Source organism: Bubalus kerabau, chromosome X, assembly GCF_029407905.1.
Source record: "Bubalus kerabau isolate K-KA32 ecotype Philippines breed swamp buffalo chromosome X, PCC_UOA_SB_1v2, whole genome shotgun sequence".
In the NCBI taxonomy this organism is placed as follows: domain Eukaryota; kingdom Metazoa; phylum Chordata; class Mammalia; order Artiodactyla; family Bovidae; genus Bubalus; species Bubalus kerabau.
In genome coordinates this window covers 54,145,144-54,160,394 of record NC_073647.1, presented here as the reverse complement: position 1 = coordinate 54,160,394, position 15,251 = coordinate 54,145,144, and the positions used below count along the sequence as shown (strand labels likewise).

Here is a 15,251-nt window from a genome sequence, read left to right as displayed (position 1 = left end):
ACTGTTGAAGTGGAGATAAGTTTTATAAAACTAGGGTTTTACATATACTGTAAATTGCTGTCTTTCTTGTTCATGTGAAGCAGCATACATTACTAAGTAAAAAGAATGGCTGCTGCACTAGCAAAAATAGGATGTGTAAGTATCAAAGGCACACTATTCAGCTTGCCAAAGTGATAGCAAACTCTTTTCCCCCCACAGCCCTTTCCCCATGTAAACAAAAGTTTATTAAGGAGAAAAAAAAAACTAAATTTTAATCTTCAAATGTAAATATTTTGAGACATTAATGTTAAGTCCATGCTTCAAAAAGGTCAACTATTGTTGCCTGGATATTTCTGAATATATTTTAAAGATGTATCCAAATTAGATACTTTTGACATTAGATACATTGTTTGGTCAGAATTATTTATCATCTAAAACATTTAATTTAATTCTAAACATTTTAACCACTAGTATGACAACACGATTTTAGCTCTCAGAGAAATTAGCCAGTGGAGGGAAAAACATGTAAACAAAACAAAACCCTACATTTAAGCTGCAGGCAACAATTAAGGCCCTTTCTGGCACAGTGGTATTTGACTGGCAACAAAGTCCAGGAATAATTCTACTAACACAGGGAAACTCATGCATTTTGGTAAATATGCTCTAACACTCACAGTTGAATTTTCCTATAGACCTTCCTTGATTTTTTCAACAGGTAAATCTTTCTTTTTTTTCTTTTTCTTTTTTTTTTTCTGATACTATCCTGATTTGTGACTTGAACCTGATTTCTTTTTCTTCTTCTTACTATGTTTTTTGTGCTGTTTCTTCTTCTTCTTTTTTGCTTTTTCTGTTGCTTTTTCTTGCTCTTCACGTCTTCTCTTCTTTTTTGTTTGCATCTCTTTTTCATAATCTGATTCTGATGAGGACTCCAATGATAAAGGTTTATCCTCAGGACAAGTTTTCTTTCTTTTTTTGCTGAGATTTCTAATACACTTTTCTTTCTCTGTTTCATCCTTTGACTTCTTTTTCTTTTTTACAGATTCCTTGCTCTCTGATTCAGAATCACATGGAGAGCTTTCTGATGATTTGTATGAATGGTTCTTCTTTTTTTTTCTCTTTTTTCCTTCTTTCTTTTCCTCATCTTCAGAATCTGGGGAACTGCTTGAAGAATCAGTGCTTAATGAAGAAGAAGATGAAGACCAACAAGATTTCTTCTTTTTCTTTTTCTTTCTGTCTCTCTTTTTGGATAAACTCTCATTTCCACTTAATAATTTCTCTCTGCTTTTTTCTAGTTCCTTCTTCCAGTTCTCATTCATTTTTTCTTCAAATTCAGCTAATGCCTTGGAGCCTTTCTTTTTATTTTCTAATTGTTTCTTCACTTCTTCCCAGGTGGGCCTTGGTCGATTCAGATAATCTTGTATTGTTGGGCCTGCAGATTGAGATAGGCCCCTCCATCTGGCCATTGCTATAGGATTCATATAGGCCACCCGATTGTCCCGCTTCCCCATGGTTCCTGATGGTTCCCAGAGCAGACTCTCAGTTTCTAAAGAGAATAAAGACAGACACCCTCCTTAAATTCTTCATCTGCTGGTATACCAAACAGGTTCCATTCTGTGAGAGAAGCAGATGGAATGATTACAAAACGCCCTTAATATAAGACAAAGTAAGCACATAAGTTTAATTGTTCACTGTTTATCACGTAGTATGGTAGAAAGATTTACAAAATCTTAGACTTTGAGAAAAAATAATATATACACAAAAGTTTTACATGTTTTAGACATTGTGGTATAAATATAACATAAAGTGTTTTTCATATCTCATGTAAGGTTCTGACTGTTATCTAAATTTTAAATAACTATTTCTTTTTATATTGTATGGTACTTACCTTCCTTTTTTCTTTCTTTCATTCTGCCTTATATGGTATAATGAGAGAGAAATTTCTGTAGCCAAATTCTGTACCAGGCACACCGTCCCCATTTTAGTAGAGTGCAGCACAATCCATTCCACTCTTTGACAGAAACCTAGGAGTGATGCCTGAAAAATCCTTCTCCCTCAATTCACATATTCAATTCATTAATAAAACTTGCTGCTTAAACCCCCACAACAAAAGGTTTCATGTTTGTTCACTTCTCTTCAAATATGCTGTCATCAAAATAGTGCAGGTACTGTCACCTGTCATTTGGATTATTAATCTCTATTAGATGCCAGGGACTGCTCAGTGTTGTGCAGTGGATTATCTTATTCAGTCTCTAGACTAGTCTAGAGGTTAGTCATAGATCAACATCCCATGAAGTTGATCCCGTCATTATCCTATTATACAAATGAAGAAACTGAAGCTTAGAGAGTTTGAGTAACTTGCATAAAGTGAAATAATAAATGGCAAATGGTAAAACCAGGATTTAAATCAAGGCAGCATGAAGCCAAACCTTGTACACTTAACACATTATATTGCCTCTTGACATCAACTTCTTGACAGCCCTATTTTTTGCCCTTATTCTCTTCCCTCTCAGTCCCACACTGAAATCAGAAGGATTTTAAAATAGTCTAGTGGCTTTATATTTTAATGAAAATCAATCCAAATTCCTATAAAGATCCAATACAATCTGTCCTGCTTATAGCTCTTACATTTCAACAGTTTTCTCAATTCTATCTTTTCCAGTTTTCTCTTGGTTTCTGGAACATGCTAAGCTTCAAGCTTAGCCACCTTAGCCAGTTTACCTCATCTTCAGATCTAAGTTTAAAGTCAGTTCCTCAGAAAGGCAACTATTAGGTTGAACTATATAAAATCACCAATTATAATGAACAAAAATAGTCAAATACTAGCAATTTCACATGGCTCAAGCTTATACTATGTTGCTTCTGTATCTATCCCTTACACTCATTATTCTGTATAACAGTTTCTTGCCTCTTATATTCATAGCACTTAGAAAACTGATGATTATTTTCTTTATCTATTTGAATGTGTATTTGTGTGTGTGTGTGAATGCATGTGTGTGTTCACATGCATATGCATATGTGTATTCATTTCTAAATATAAGGCCAAGAAGGGTAAAAGTCACATTTGGCCTGTCTTCTAGCCATGATGTTCCCAGTACCTTACATGGCATCTGGTCCACACTAAGTACTCAATAAATATTTGCTCAATAATAAACAAACAAATGAGTGGATTGATGGATGGGTAACTCTGTGAGAGAGGTGCATTCAGAGAAGGCTCCTGAAGTTGGTGATGCCAGTACAAGGTTTTGAAGAATAAATAGGAGTTCACTGAAGAAATGAGGAACTGAAAGACATTCTAGGCAGAAGAAACATTACATGGCTTCTGCACAACAAAGGAAACTCTAAGCAAGGTGAAAAGACAGCCTTCAGAATGGGAGAAAATAATAGCAAATGAAGCAAAGGACAAATAATTAATCTCAAAAATATACAAGCAACTCCTGCAGCTCAATTCCAGAAAAATAAATGACCCAATCAAAAAATGGGCCAAAGAACTAAAGAGACATTTCTCCAAAGAAGACATACAGATGGCTAACAAACACATGGAAAGATGCTCAACATCACTCATTATCAGAGACATGCAAATCAAAACCACAATGAGGTACCATTTCATGCCAGTCAGAATGGCTGCTACCCTAAAGTCTACAAGCAATAAATGCTGGAGAGGGTGTGGAGAAAAGGGACCCCTCTTACACTGTTGGTGGGAATGCAAAGTAGTACAGCCACTATGGAGAACACTGTGGAGATTCCTTAAAAAAACTGGAAATAGAACTGCCTTATGACCCAGCAATCCCACTGCTGGGCATACACACCGAGGAAACCAGAATTGAAAGAGACACGTGTACCTCAATGTTCATCGCAGCACTGTTTATAATAGCCAGGACATGGAAGAAACCTAGATGTCCATCAGCAGACGAATGGATAAGAAAACTGTGGGTACATATACACAATGGAGTATTACTTGGCAATTAAAAAGAATACATTTGAATCAGTTCTAATGAGGTGGATGAAACTGGAACCTATTATATACAGTGAAGTAAGCCAGAAAGAAAAACACCAATACAGTATACTAACGCATATATATGGAATTTAGAAAGCTGGTAATGATAACCCTGTATGCGAGACAGCAAAAGAGACACTGATGTATAGATCAGTCTTTTGGACTCTGTGGGAGAGGGAGAGGGTGGAATGATTTGGGAGAATGGCATTGAAACATGTATAATATCATATAAGAAACGAATCACCAGTTCAGGTTCGATGCAGGATACAGGATGTTTGGGGCTAGTGCACTGGGATGACCCATAGGGATGGTACGGGGAGGGAGGTGGGAGGGGAGTTCAGGATGGGGAACACATGTACACCCGTGGCAGATTCATGTTGATGTATGGCAAAACCAATACAATATTGTAAAGTAATTAGCCCTCAATTAAAATAAATAAATTTATATTAAAAACAAATAAAGTGTAAACTTGGAAAAAAATACAAAATAAAATTTGGATTTACCTGAAAAAAAAATACGTGAAAAAAACAAAGAGACTTGAAAGATCACCGTATTTAGTGTTAATGGAGCCTAAAGCGAAAGAGCGTAGTAGCAGGAGGTGAGGCTGCATAGGAAGTAAATAGCCTGATCGTAGAGGCCTTCTTAGGTCATTTTAACATCTTAAGATTTTGTCCTATACTTGTTAGGAAGCCAACACAAAGTCTGAAGGGAAAGATAAGATATGTTATGGATTTTTATGTAAGTCTCCATCCTGACTTGACCCTTTAAGTCGACCTAATATACTTACCCACCATAAGCTCAATGCCACAGATTTAAACAGTTACTCTTGGTAATAGTTTCTGGATTTGATTTGTTCTGTTAACTTACTCTCCCTCCTCTTCAGTTCTCTTAAGTATTTTTGTCATTTTCCCTCTTACTGGAACCCAAAGGTGTGTCAAATATCATTGTTTCACATACTTGATCATCAATTGCCTTTAAGGATTTTAGTTCACATTCAATTGGTGGTTGTTTCCACTACTGCACACTTGAAATAGCATAATCCATTCTAATTACAGTTCCTTGAAACTTAGTATTAATATCATCTAGAAAGACAGGCAAAGACCAATTCACAAATGCTGGAATGAGATGCTGAGGTTTTAATTTATTCTATGGAACTTATAATGAAGCTAATGGGGAGACAGTGACTATTTTAAGCAGGAGAGTGATATGATCACGTGTGAGTATTTAAAAGACAATTTCTTACAGCATGAAAGATGAGCTGGAGGTAGATAAACCTGAAGACAATGAGGTTAATTCAGGTATTCATACAGATAAGGAAAGAGTCTGAAATAAAAATAGTGGTATTATGAGTGAAAAGGGGGAAATATGAGCCATACTAAGGAGATCCTACTGGAATTAACGAGCAATTAGATACAAAGCATGAGGAAGAGAAAGGAATCTAGGGCAAGGTTCTGCCCTGTTGTTGTAGTTCAGTCACTCAGTGTCCGACCCTTTGCAACCGGATGGACTGCAGGACGGCAAGCTTCCCTATCCTTCAATATCTCCCGGTGTTTGCTCAAACTCACATCCATTGAGTTGGTGATGCTATTTAATCATCGTCCTCTGTCTCTCCCTTCTCCTCCTGCCCTTAATCTTTCCCAGCACCAGTCTTTTCCAATGAGTTGGCTCTTCACATCAGGTGGCCAAAGTATTGGAGCTTCAGCTTCAGCATCAGTCCTTCCCATGAATATTCAGCGTTGATTTCTTTTAGAATTGACTGGTATGATCTCTTTGTAATCCAAGGGACTCTCAGCATTTCAAAAGCATCACTTCCTCGGTGGTCAGCCTTCTTTATGGTCCAATTCTCACATCTGTAACATTACTACAGGAAGAAACATAGCTTTGACTATATGGACTTTTGTCATCAAAGTGATATCTCTGGTTTTTAACATGCTGTTTAGGTTTGTCATAGCTTTCCTTCCAAGTAGCAAAATGTCTTTAATTTCATGGTTGCAGTCACTATCCACAGTGATTTTTGAGTCCAAGAAAATAAAATCTGTCATTATTTACAATTTTTCCACATCTATTTGCCATGAAGTGATGAGACCGGATGCCATGATCTTAGTTTTCTGAATGTTGAGTTTTAAGCCAGCTTTTTCACTCTCCTCTTTCACCCTCATCAAGAGGCTCTTCAGTTCCTCTTAGCTTTCTGCCATTAGAGTGGTATCATCTGAATACTTGAGGTGGTTGATATTTCTCCTGGCAATCATGAATCCAGCTTGTGATTCATCCAGCCTGGCATTTCGCATTATGTACACTGCATAATACTTAAATAAGCAGGTAACAATACACAGTCTTGAAATAATCCTTTCCCAATTTTGAACCATCCTGCTGTTCCATGTCTGGTTCTAGTTGTTGCTTCTTGACCTGCATACAGGTTTCTCAGGAGGCAGGTAGGGTGGTCTAGTATTCCAATCTCTTTAAAAAGTTTTCAGAGTTTGTTGTGATCCACACAGTTAAAGGCTGTAGCATAGTCAATGAAGCAGACTTAGATGTTTTTTTCTGGAATCCCCTTGCTTTTTCCACGATCCAACAGATGTTGCCAATTTGATCTGCCTTTTCTGGCTTGTGAGACAAGATAAAAGGCCAATGACTAGATAATATAGGAAATTACATAGACTTTGAGTAAAGTTCTAGGTTCAATGTTAGATTTATAAAGCTTGAAACATGTGAATGAACCTACATGTAGGAAATTGGATGTATGGGTGATAAAACTCTGGAATGTGACCTGAGTTAGAGATACAGGATTGGCAGTCACTGCGTGATGGCTAAAGTCATGAGAGAAAATTAAACTACCTTGAGGGAATATTTTATATGAAAAAAAGGTTTGAGCACTGGTTCCAAATGAAAAACACACAAGGGGCTGGCAGAGAAAGTAAAACTTACAAAGAAGACATCAGAAAAGTAGGGTTACAGAAAGACAGTGGGGAGAGTAACATTTCAAGGTGAGGGCAATCATCCTTAAAGGTTCATAAATTTCACTTGAGGGATTTCTAAACATTAAAATTTGAGGAAAAAACCTAAATGCTCATCAATAACAAACGGGTTGTATGAATTATAGTACACACCATACAGAAAGTTCACCAATGTAACTACTGGTTATCTCTGCATATGAGAAGGCATTATTTCCTTTTGTATGTTTTTCTATACTATTTATACTTTTTACAATGAGCAGGTATTAAGTTTAACTTTAAAAAAATCCAGAAAAAAATGATGTTATGGACAACTATACTAAGTCAAATAGGTCAAATAAGATAAAATCTGAAAATGCCCATTATATTTGACTGTGAAGAAATTATTGGTAACTTTTGCTAACACAATTTCAATTAGTTAGGGCAGAGACCAGTTGACAGAGGGTTAAAGAGTAAATTGGAGGTGAGAAATTACAGACATAGGGTATGTGTTAGTTGGTCTGTCATTTCTGACTCTTTGCAACCCCATGGAGTGCAGCCTGCCAGGCTCCTCTGGCCATGGAATTCTCCAGGCAAGAATACTTGAGTGGGTAGCCATTCCCTTTTCCAGGGGGTCTTCCTGACTCAGAGATTGAACCTGTGTTTCCTGCATTGCAGGCAGATTGTTTACCAGCTGAGCCACCAGTGAAGCCCAAAGAGAGATGAAGAATTTTCAAAAAATGATTTTTTTCTTATATTTGTTTTTATCATAGAAGAAACTTGAACATATTTAGAGGCTGATGATGTTTAAACAGAAAGACTTTAAAGAAGACAGGGAAGAGAGGCAATAATTATTTGTGGCAAAACCATAGAAGAAACAGAGAGGAATCAAAGGCATAGTTGGAGGATCTCCCTTCTTGAAAGAGCAGAGAAAAAGAATAAAGAGTATGGGTATAGTTTTTTTTTTTTTTTTTTCTTTTGTTAGTGACAGGGAAGATGGAAGGGGGAAATTTGAAGCATTTCTCACATAAAAGCCTTCATTTTCACTCAATCATACATGCCAAGATCATCTGCTACGATTGACAGGTTGAGATAGCATAGGAGTTTTGAGAACAATAGTTACAATTTGAAATAATACCAGACAAGTGTTGTGGGAGGCCTTCAGACTTGCAGAATCTGTGTGCTCTTTTCTCAGAAGATAATAATACTGAGAAAAAAAAAATAACAGCAACACCTGCTCAAGTACTCTGTCTTAAAAGTACTGTGGCTTACTTTCTGTTTCTATTTTAGAAAAGAAACTTTATTTTCTTTATCTCTATTCATTTGTATGAAGTATACTGATTTTGTATAAATACTAGATACAAACTGTAACAGCCTTTCTGGTTATTTAAGTATTATAACAATTATCCGTTCATTCATTTTTATAGCAACTCCCATTTGATCATCTATTATGCACCAGATACTATGCTATATCCCATGGAGATTATGATCTAGTAAAAGTAAAAGTCATTATACAAATATCAAACAAGTGAGTATCAATTATAATCATGTTTAGAATGATAAAGGAAAAGCACAGGACACTATGAATAATAGGTGAACTAACTTAGAATAGAAGGTCAACTCTGAGATACTAACATACAATTACCATGTAATCTGAGACCTGATGGATAAATTAGAGCTAGCCAGATGAAGGTGTGGAGAAGGCAATGGCACCCCACTTCAGTACTCTTGCCTGGAAAATCCCATGGACAGAGGAGCCTGGTAGTCTACAGTCCATGGGGTCGCTAAGAGCCGGACACGACTGAGCGACTTCACTTTCACTTTTCACTTTTATGCATTGGAGAAGGAAATGGCAACCCACTCCAGTGTTCTTGCCTGGAGAATCCCAGGGACAGGGGAACCAGGTGGGCTGCCCTCTATGGGGTCACACAGAGTCAGACACGACTGAAGCAACTTAGCAGCAGCAGCAGCAGCAGCAGATGAAGGTGACTAAAGATAAAGGAGTAATAAAAGAGCCAAAGTTGACATATGTTCCAATCACAAGGAATATCAGATGCTAAGGCCCTAAGGTGAAAAGGAAAAGCCAAATGCAATGCATATATTCACATTACTACACTGTTGTAAACTAGACATCATATCCACTTCATGTTAAAAGTGATTGTATCAACACCATTTTTCATTGAACATGCTCATGTGAAAGTCAATATGAATTCAAATTAATTAAAAGCATATTTTAATGTTTCACAGTCTTAATTTCAATTGTCACTATCATCAAGGCTAGTTATTTTAAAGAGCTACTCTATTTTACAAATCATTTCATTCAATTTTTAATGATATATCAAACTGTAGGCAATGTACGCTCTCTCTCACAGACATAGGAACTTCAGCTGAAAAATCTTTGCAAATAGTTGGCAATAGCTCTGAGACTTTACCCCATGGCGGCGGCGAAGAGGAGCTACCCCATGTCCGAGGTCAGGGGTGGCAGCTGAGAGGAGCTACCCCACGTCCCAGGTAAGGGGCGGCGGCCGTGAGGAGCTATCCCCTGCCCGAGGCCAGGGGTGGCAGCCGGGAGGGGCTGCCTCATGCCCAAGGCCAGGTGCGGCGGTTGGGAGGAACAGCCCCACATCCAAGGAGCCATGGCTGCATGGGAACAGGAGGGCCTAGAGGAGCTATGCCACATTCAAGGTCAGGAGGGGCAGTGGTGAACTGATACCCCTCATCTAAGGTAAGGAGCAGTAGCTGCGCTTTGCTGGAACAGCCGTGAAGAGATACCCCACGTCCAAAGTAAGAGAAACCCAAGTAGGATGGGAGGTGTTGCAAGAGGGCATCAGAGGGCAGACACACTGAAACCATGCTCATAGAAAACTAGTCAATCTGATCACACTAGGACCACAGACTTGTCTAACTCAATGAAACGAAGCTATGCCCTGTGGGGCAACCCAAGACAGGCAGGTCATGGTGGAGAGGTCTGACAGAATGTGGTCCACTGGAGAAGGGAATGGCAAACCACTTCAGTATCCTTGCCTTGACAACCCCATGAACATTATGAAAAAGCAAAATGATGGGTACTGAAGAGGAACTCCCCAGGTCAGTAGGTGTCCAATATGATACTGGATATCAGTGGAGAAATAACTTCAGAAAGAATGAAGGGATGGAGCCAAAGCAAAAACAATACCCAGTTGTGGATGTGACTGGTGATAGAAGCAAGGTCCGATGCTGTAAAGAGCAATATTGCAGAGGAACCTGGAATGTTAGGTCCATGAATGAAGGCAAATTGGTAGTGGTCAAACAAGAGATGGCAAGAGTGAACGTCGACATTCTAGGAATCAGCGAACGAAAATGGTCTGGAATGGGTGAATTTAACTCAGATGACCATTATATCTACTACTGTGGGCAGGAATCCCTCAGAAGAAATGGAGTAGCCATCATGGTCAACAAAAGAGTCCAAAATGCAGTACTTGGATGCAATCTCAAAAACGACAGAATGATCTCTGTTCATTTCCAAGGCAAACCATTCAATATCACAATAATCCAAGTCTATGCCCCAACCAGTAATGCTGAAGAAGCTGAAGTGGAACGGTTCTAATGAAGACCTACAAGATCTTTGAGAACTAACACCCCAAAAAGATGTCCTTTTCATTACAGGGTACTGGAATGCAAAAGTAGGAAGTCAAGAAACACCTGGAGTAACAGGCAAATTTGGCCTTGGAATACAGAATGAAGCAGGGCAAAGGCTAATAGAGTTTTGCCAAGGGAATTCACTGGTCATAGCAAACACCCTCTTCCAATGACACAAGAGAAGACTCTACAGATGGACATCACAAGATGGTCAACACTGAAATCAGATTGATTATATTCTTTGCAGCCAAGGATGGGGAAGCTCTATACAGTCAACAAAACAAGACCAGGAGCTGACAACAAAACAAGACAATAAGGAGCATGAGCTCCTTATTGCCAAATTCAGACTTAAATTGAAGAATGTAGGGAAAACCACTAGACCATTCAGATATAACCTAAATCAAATCCCGTATGATTTTACAGTGGAAGTGAGAAATGAATGTAAGGGACTAGATCTGATAGAGTGCCTGATGAACTATGGATTGAGGTTCATAACACTGTACAGGAGACAGGGATCAAGACCATCCCCATGGAAAAGAAATGCAAAAAAGCAAAATGGCTGCCTGAAGAGGCCTTACAAATAGCTTTAAAACGAAGACAAGTGAAAAGCAAAGGGGACTAGGAAAGATACAAGCATCTGAATGCAGATTTCCAAAGAATAGCAAGAAGAGATAAGAAAGCTTTCCTCAGCAATCAATGCAAAAAAATAGAGGAAAACAACAGAATGGAAAAGACTAGAGATCACTTCAAGAAAATTAAAGATATCAAGGGAACATTTCATGCAAAGATGGGCTCGATAAAGGACAGAAATATGGACCTAAGAGAAGCAGAAGATATTAAGAAGAGGTAGCAAGAATACACAGAAGAACTGTATAAAAAAGATCTTCATGACCAAGATAATCACGATGGTATGATCACTCAAGTAGAGCCAGACATCCTGGAATGTTAAGTCAAGTGGGCCTTAGAAAGCATCAATACTAACAAAGCTCCTGAAAGATGATGCTGTGTAAGTGCTACACTCAATATGCCAGCAAATTTGGAAAACTCAGTAGAGGCCACAGGAATGGAAAAGGTCAGTTTTCATTTCAATCCCAAAGAATGGTAATGCCGAAGAATGATCAAACTACCACACAATTGCACTCATCTCACACACTAGGAAAGTAATGCTCAAATATCTCCAAGCCAGGCTTCAGCAGTACATGAACCGTGAACTTCCAGATCTTCAGCTGGTTTCAGAAAAGGCAGAGGAACCAGAGATCAAATTTCCAACATCCGCTGGATCACTGAAAAAAGCAAGAGAGTTCCAGAAAAAACATCTATTTCTGCTTTATTGACCCTGCCAAAGCCTTTGACTGTGTGGATCACAATAAACTGTGGAAATTTCTTCAAGAGATGGGAATACCAGCCCATCTGACCTGCCTTTTGAGAAACCTATATGCAGGTTAGGAAGCAACAGTTAGAACTGGACATGGAACAACAGACTGGTTCCAAATAGGAAAAGGAATACATCAAGGCTGTATATTGTCACCCTGCTTATTTAATTTATATGTAGAGTACTTCATGAGAAACGCTGGACTGGAAAAAGCACAAGCTGGTATCAAGATTGCCGGGAGAAATATTAATAACCTCAGATATGCAGATGACACCACCCTTATGGCAGAAAGTGAAGAGCAACTAAAAAGCCTCTTGATGAAAGTGAAAGAGAGTGAAAAGGTTAGCTTAAAGCTCAACATTCAGAAAACTAAGATCATGGCATCCAGTCCCATCACTTCATGGGAAATAGATGGGGAAACAGTGGAAACAGTGTCAGACTTTATTTCTTGGGGCTCCAAAATCACTGCAGATGGTGACTGCAGCCATGGTACGGGTAGGGAGGAGGGAGGGGGGTTCAGGATGGGTAACGCGTGTATACCTGTGGTGGATTCATGTTGATGTATGGCAAAACCAATACAATATTGTAAACTAATTAACCTCCAATTAAAATAAATAAATTTATATTAAAAAAAATAAAATAAAAGACACTTACTCCTTGGAAGGAGCAACCTAGATAGCATATTGAAAAGCAGAGACATTACTTTGCCAACAAAGGTCCGTCTAGTCAAGGCTATGGTTTTTCCAGTGGTCATATATGGATGAGAGTTGGACTGTGAATAAAGCTGAGTGCCGAAGAATTGATGCTTTTGAATTATGGTGTTGGAGAAGAGTCTTGAGAGTCCCTTGGACTGCAAGGAGATCCAACCAGTCCATTCTAAAGGAGATCAGCCCTGGGTGTTCTTTGGAAGGAATGATGCTAAAGCTGAAACTCCAGTACTTTGGCCACCTCATGCGAAGAGTTGACTCATTGGAAAAAGACTCTGATGCTGGGAGGGATTGAGGGCAGGAGGAGAAGAGGACGACAGAGCATGAGATGGCTGGATGCCATCACTGACTCAATGGACGTGAGTTTGAGTGAACTCTGGGATTTGGTGTTGGAGAGGGAGGCCTGGTGTGCTGTGATTCATGGGGTTGAAAAGAGTCAGACATGACTGAGCCACTGAACTGAACTGAACTGAGACTTTAAAACACTGAACTCTTCTGCAAAGCTCTGGAAATTTGGATGCAGCCTCTATCAAAAAAAAATTAATGTTCTTTATTACCACTAGTTAATGTAAGTTTAAATATCATGCTACTGAAATAAATGCCTCGTAAACCTACTTAAAGGCTTTAAGATTACAATGAGTCTACTATATTATAAAATAATGATAATCATATGCACATATGCTAGCAAAGTGATGCTCAAATTTATCCAAGCCAGGCTTCAACAGTACCTAAACTGTGAGCTTACAGATATTCAAGATGGATTTAGAAATGGCAGAGGAACCAGAGATCAAGTTGCCAACATCGCTGGATCATTGAAAAAGCAAGAGAGTTCCAGAAAAACATCTACTTATCCTTTATTGACAATGCCAAAGCCTTTGATTTTGTAGATCACAACAAACTGAGGAAAATTCTTTAAGAGATGGGGACACCAGACCACCTGACCTGCCTCCTGAGAAATCTGTATGCAGGTCAAGAAGCAACAGTGAGAACTGGACATGGAACAACAGACTGCTTCCAAATCCTGAAAGGAGATGTCAAGGCTATATATTGTCACTCTGCGTATTTAACATATATGAGGAGTACATCATGAGAAATGCTGGACTGGATGAAGCACAAGCTGGAATTAAGATTGGCGGGAGAAATATCAATAACCTCAGACATGCAGATGACACCACACTTATGAAAGAAAGCAAAGAAGAACTAAAGAGCCTCTTGAGGAAAGTGAAAGAGGAGAGTGAAAAAGTTGGCTTAAAGCTCAACATTCAGAAAACTAAGATCATGGCATCTGGTCCCATTACTTCATGGCAAATAGATGGGGAAACAGTGAAAACAGTGGCAGACTTTATTTTTGGGGCCTCCAAAATCACTGCAGATGGTTACTGCAGCCATGAAATTAAAAGACGCTTACTCCTTGGAAGAAAAGTTATGACCAACCTAGATAGCATATTGAAAAGCAGAGACATTACTTTGCCAACAAAGGTCCGTCTAGTCAAGGCTATGGTTTTTCCTGTGGTCATGTATGGATGTGAGAGTTGGACTGTGAAGAAGGCTGAGTGCCGAAGAATTGATGCTTTTGAACTGTGGTGTTGGAGAAGATTCTTGCAAGTCCCTTGGACTGCAAGGAAATCCAATCAGTCCATCCTAAAGGAAATCAGTCCTGAACATTCATTGGAAGGGCTTATCTTGAAGCTGAAACTCCAATACTTTGGCCACCTAATGCGAAGAACTGACTCTTTTGAAAAGACCCTGATGCTGGGAAAGATTGAGGACAGCAGGAGAAGGGGATGACAGAGGATGAGATGGTTGGATTGTATCACTGACTCAAAGGACATGTGTTTGAGCAAACTCCAGGTGCTGGTGATGGACAGGGAGGCCTGGTGTGCTGCAGTCCATGGGGTCGCAAAGAATCGGACACAACTGATAACTGAACTGACTGACATGAGATATGCACATATATACATACATATATACTACCAATACCTTTACTTATCATTATATTCTGCTATTTCATACCGACTGATAATATAGTGTATTGTCAGTTTTATGGAATTCACGGGGATGTTTAATGATATTTGACAATTTCCTGAAAATACTAGTTTTAGCAAGTATATATAAAATGATATCTTTCTTCTAAATAAAACTCAAGCAACAACACATTCTATTCTAGTTGGCAACATGACTGTTCTGAGGGAGAAATTATCCCTTATTTTGACTGGAATCAACATGATACAAAGCTGTGCTATGTTAAAAGCCTTCACTTCAGGTGAATTCCCTCTGGCATAGCTGTGTCATGGCACTTTTGTCATTCCAGGGAAAAGGTGTGGAATCTGAAATACTGCCTCTTTTTCTGTCTACAGAATTGTCAAATGGCAAGGGATCAGTCTCTAATATCTTAACGATCATACCAGAAAATTTAGAGCAGCAATAAAATATTGCAGATACAAGACATAAAATGGAAAAGAAAGGCTATGAGAGGATAAAGTTCTAAGTATAAATTTTAGCTAATTGTTTATTTTAAAGAAATGAGTACTTCACCATCTTATTTATCTTAATATAGTAATATATTTTGGATTTTATATTCAGAAAAACAAATCATTGTTATTATTTAGCTTTTACGATGATGAAGTAAAATGTTTTTTAAAACAAACTTT

The 15,251-nt window shown here is 38.5% G+C and overlaps 1 protein-coding gene across 9 annotated transcripts in view; it reads right to left on the bottom strand.

The window, feature by feature from the left end:
- Positions 1-418: 418 nt before the first annotated feature.
- FAM133A (family with sequence similarity 133 member A) overlaps positions 419-15,251 on the bottom strand; it is a 65,421-nt gene continuing 50,588 nt past the window's right edge. For 4 of the 9 annotated variants that reach the window (XM_055564425.1, XM_055564427.1, XM_055564424.1 and 1 more), the window contains one exon: positions 423-1,590. In XM_055564425.1, the coding sequence (XP_055420400.1) occupies positions 738-1,487 (750 nt within the window). In that variant the 5' untranslated portion in view covers positions 1,488-1,590 and the 3' untranslated portion in view covers positions 423-737. Of the gene's footprint in view, positions 1,591-1,864; positions 2,180-4,760; positions 4,878-5,538; positions 5,670-15,251 lie in introns of those variants that run through there. The other 5 variants (XM_055564433.1, XM_055564431.1, XM_055564432.1 and 2 more) reach the window with 5 other exon arrangements.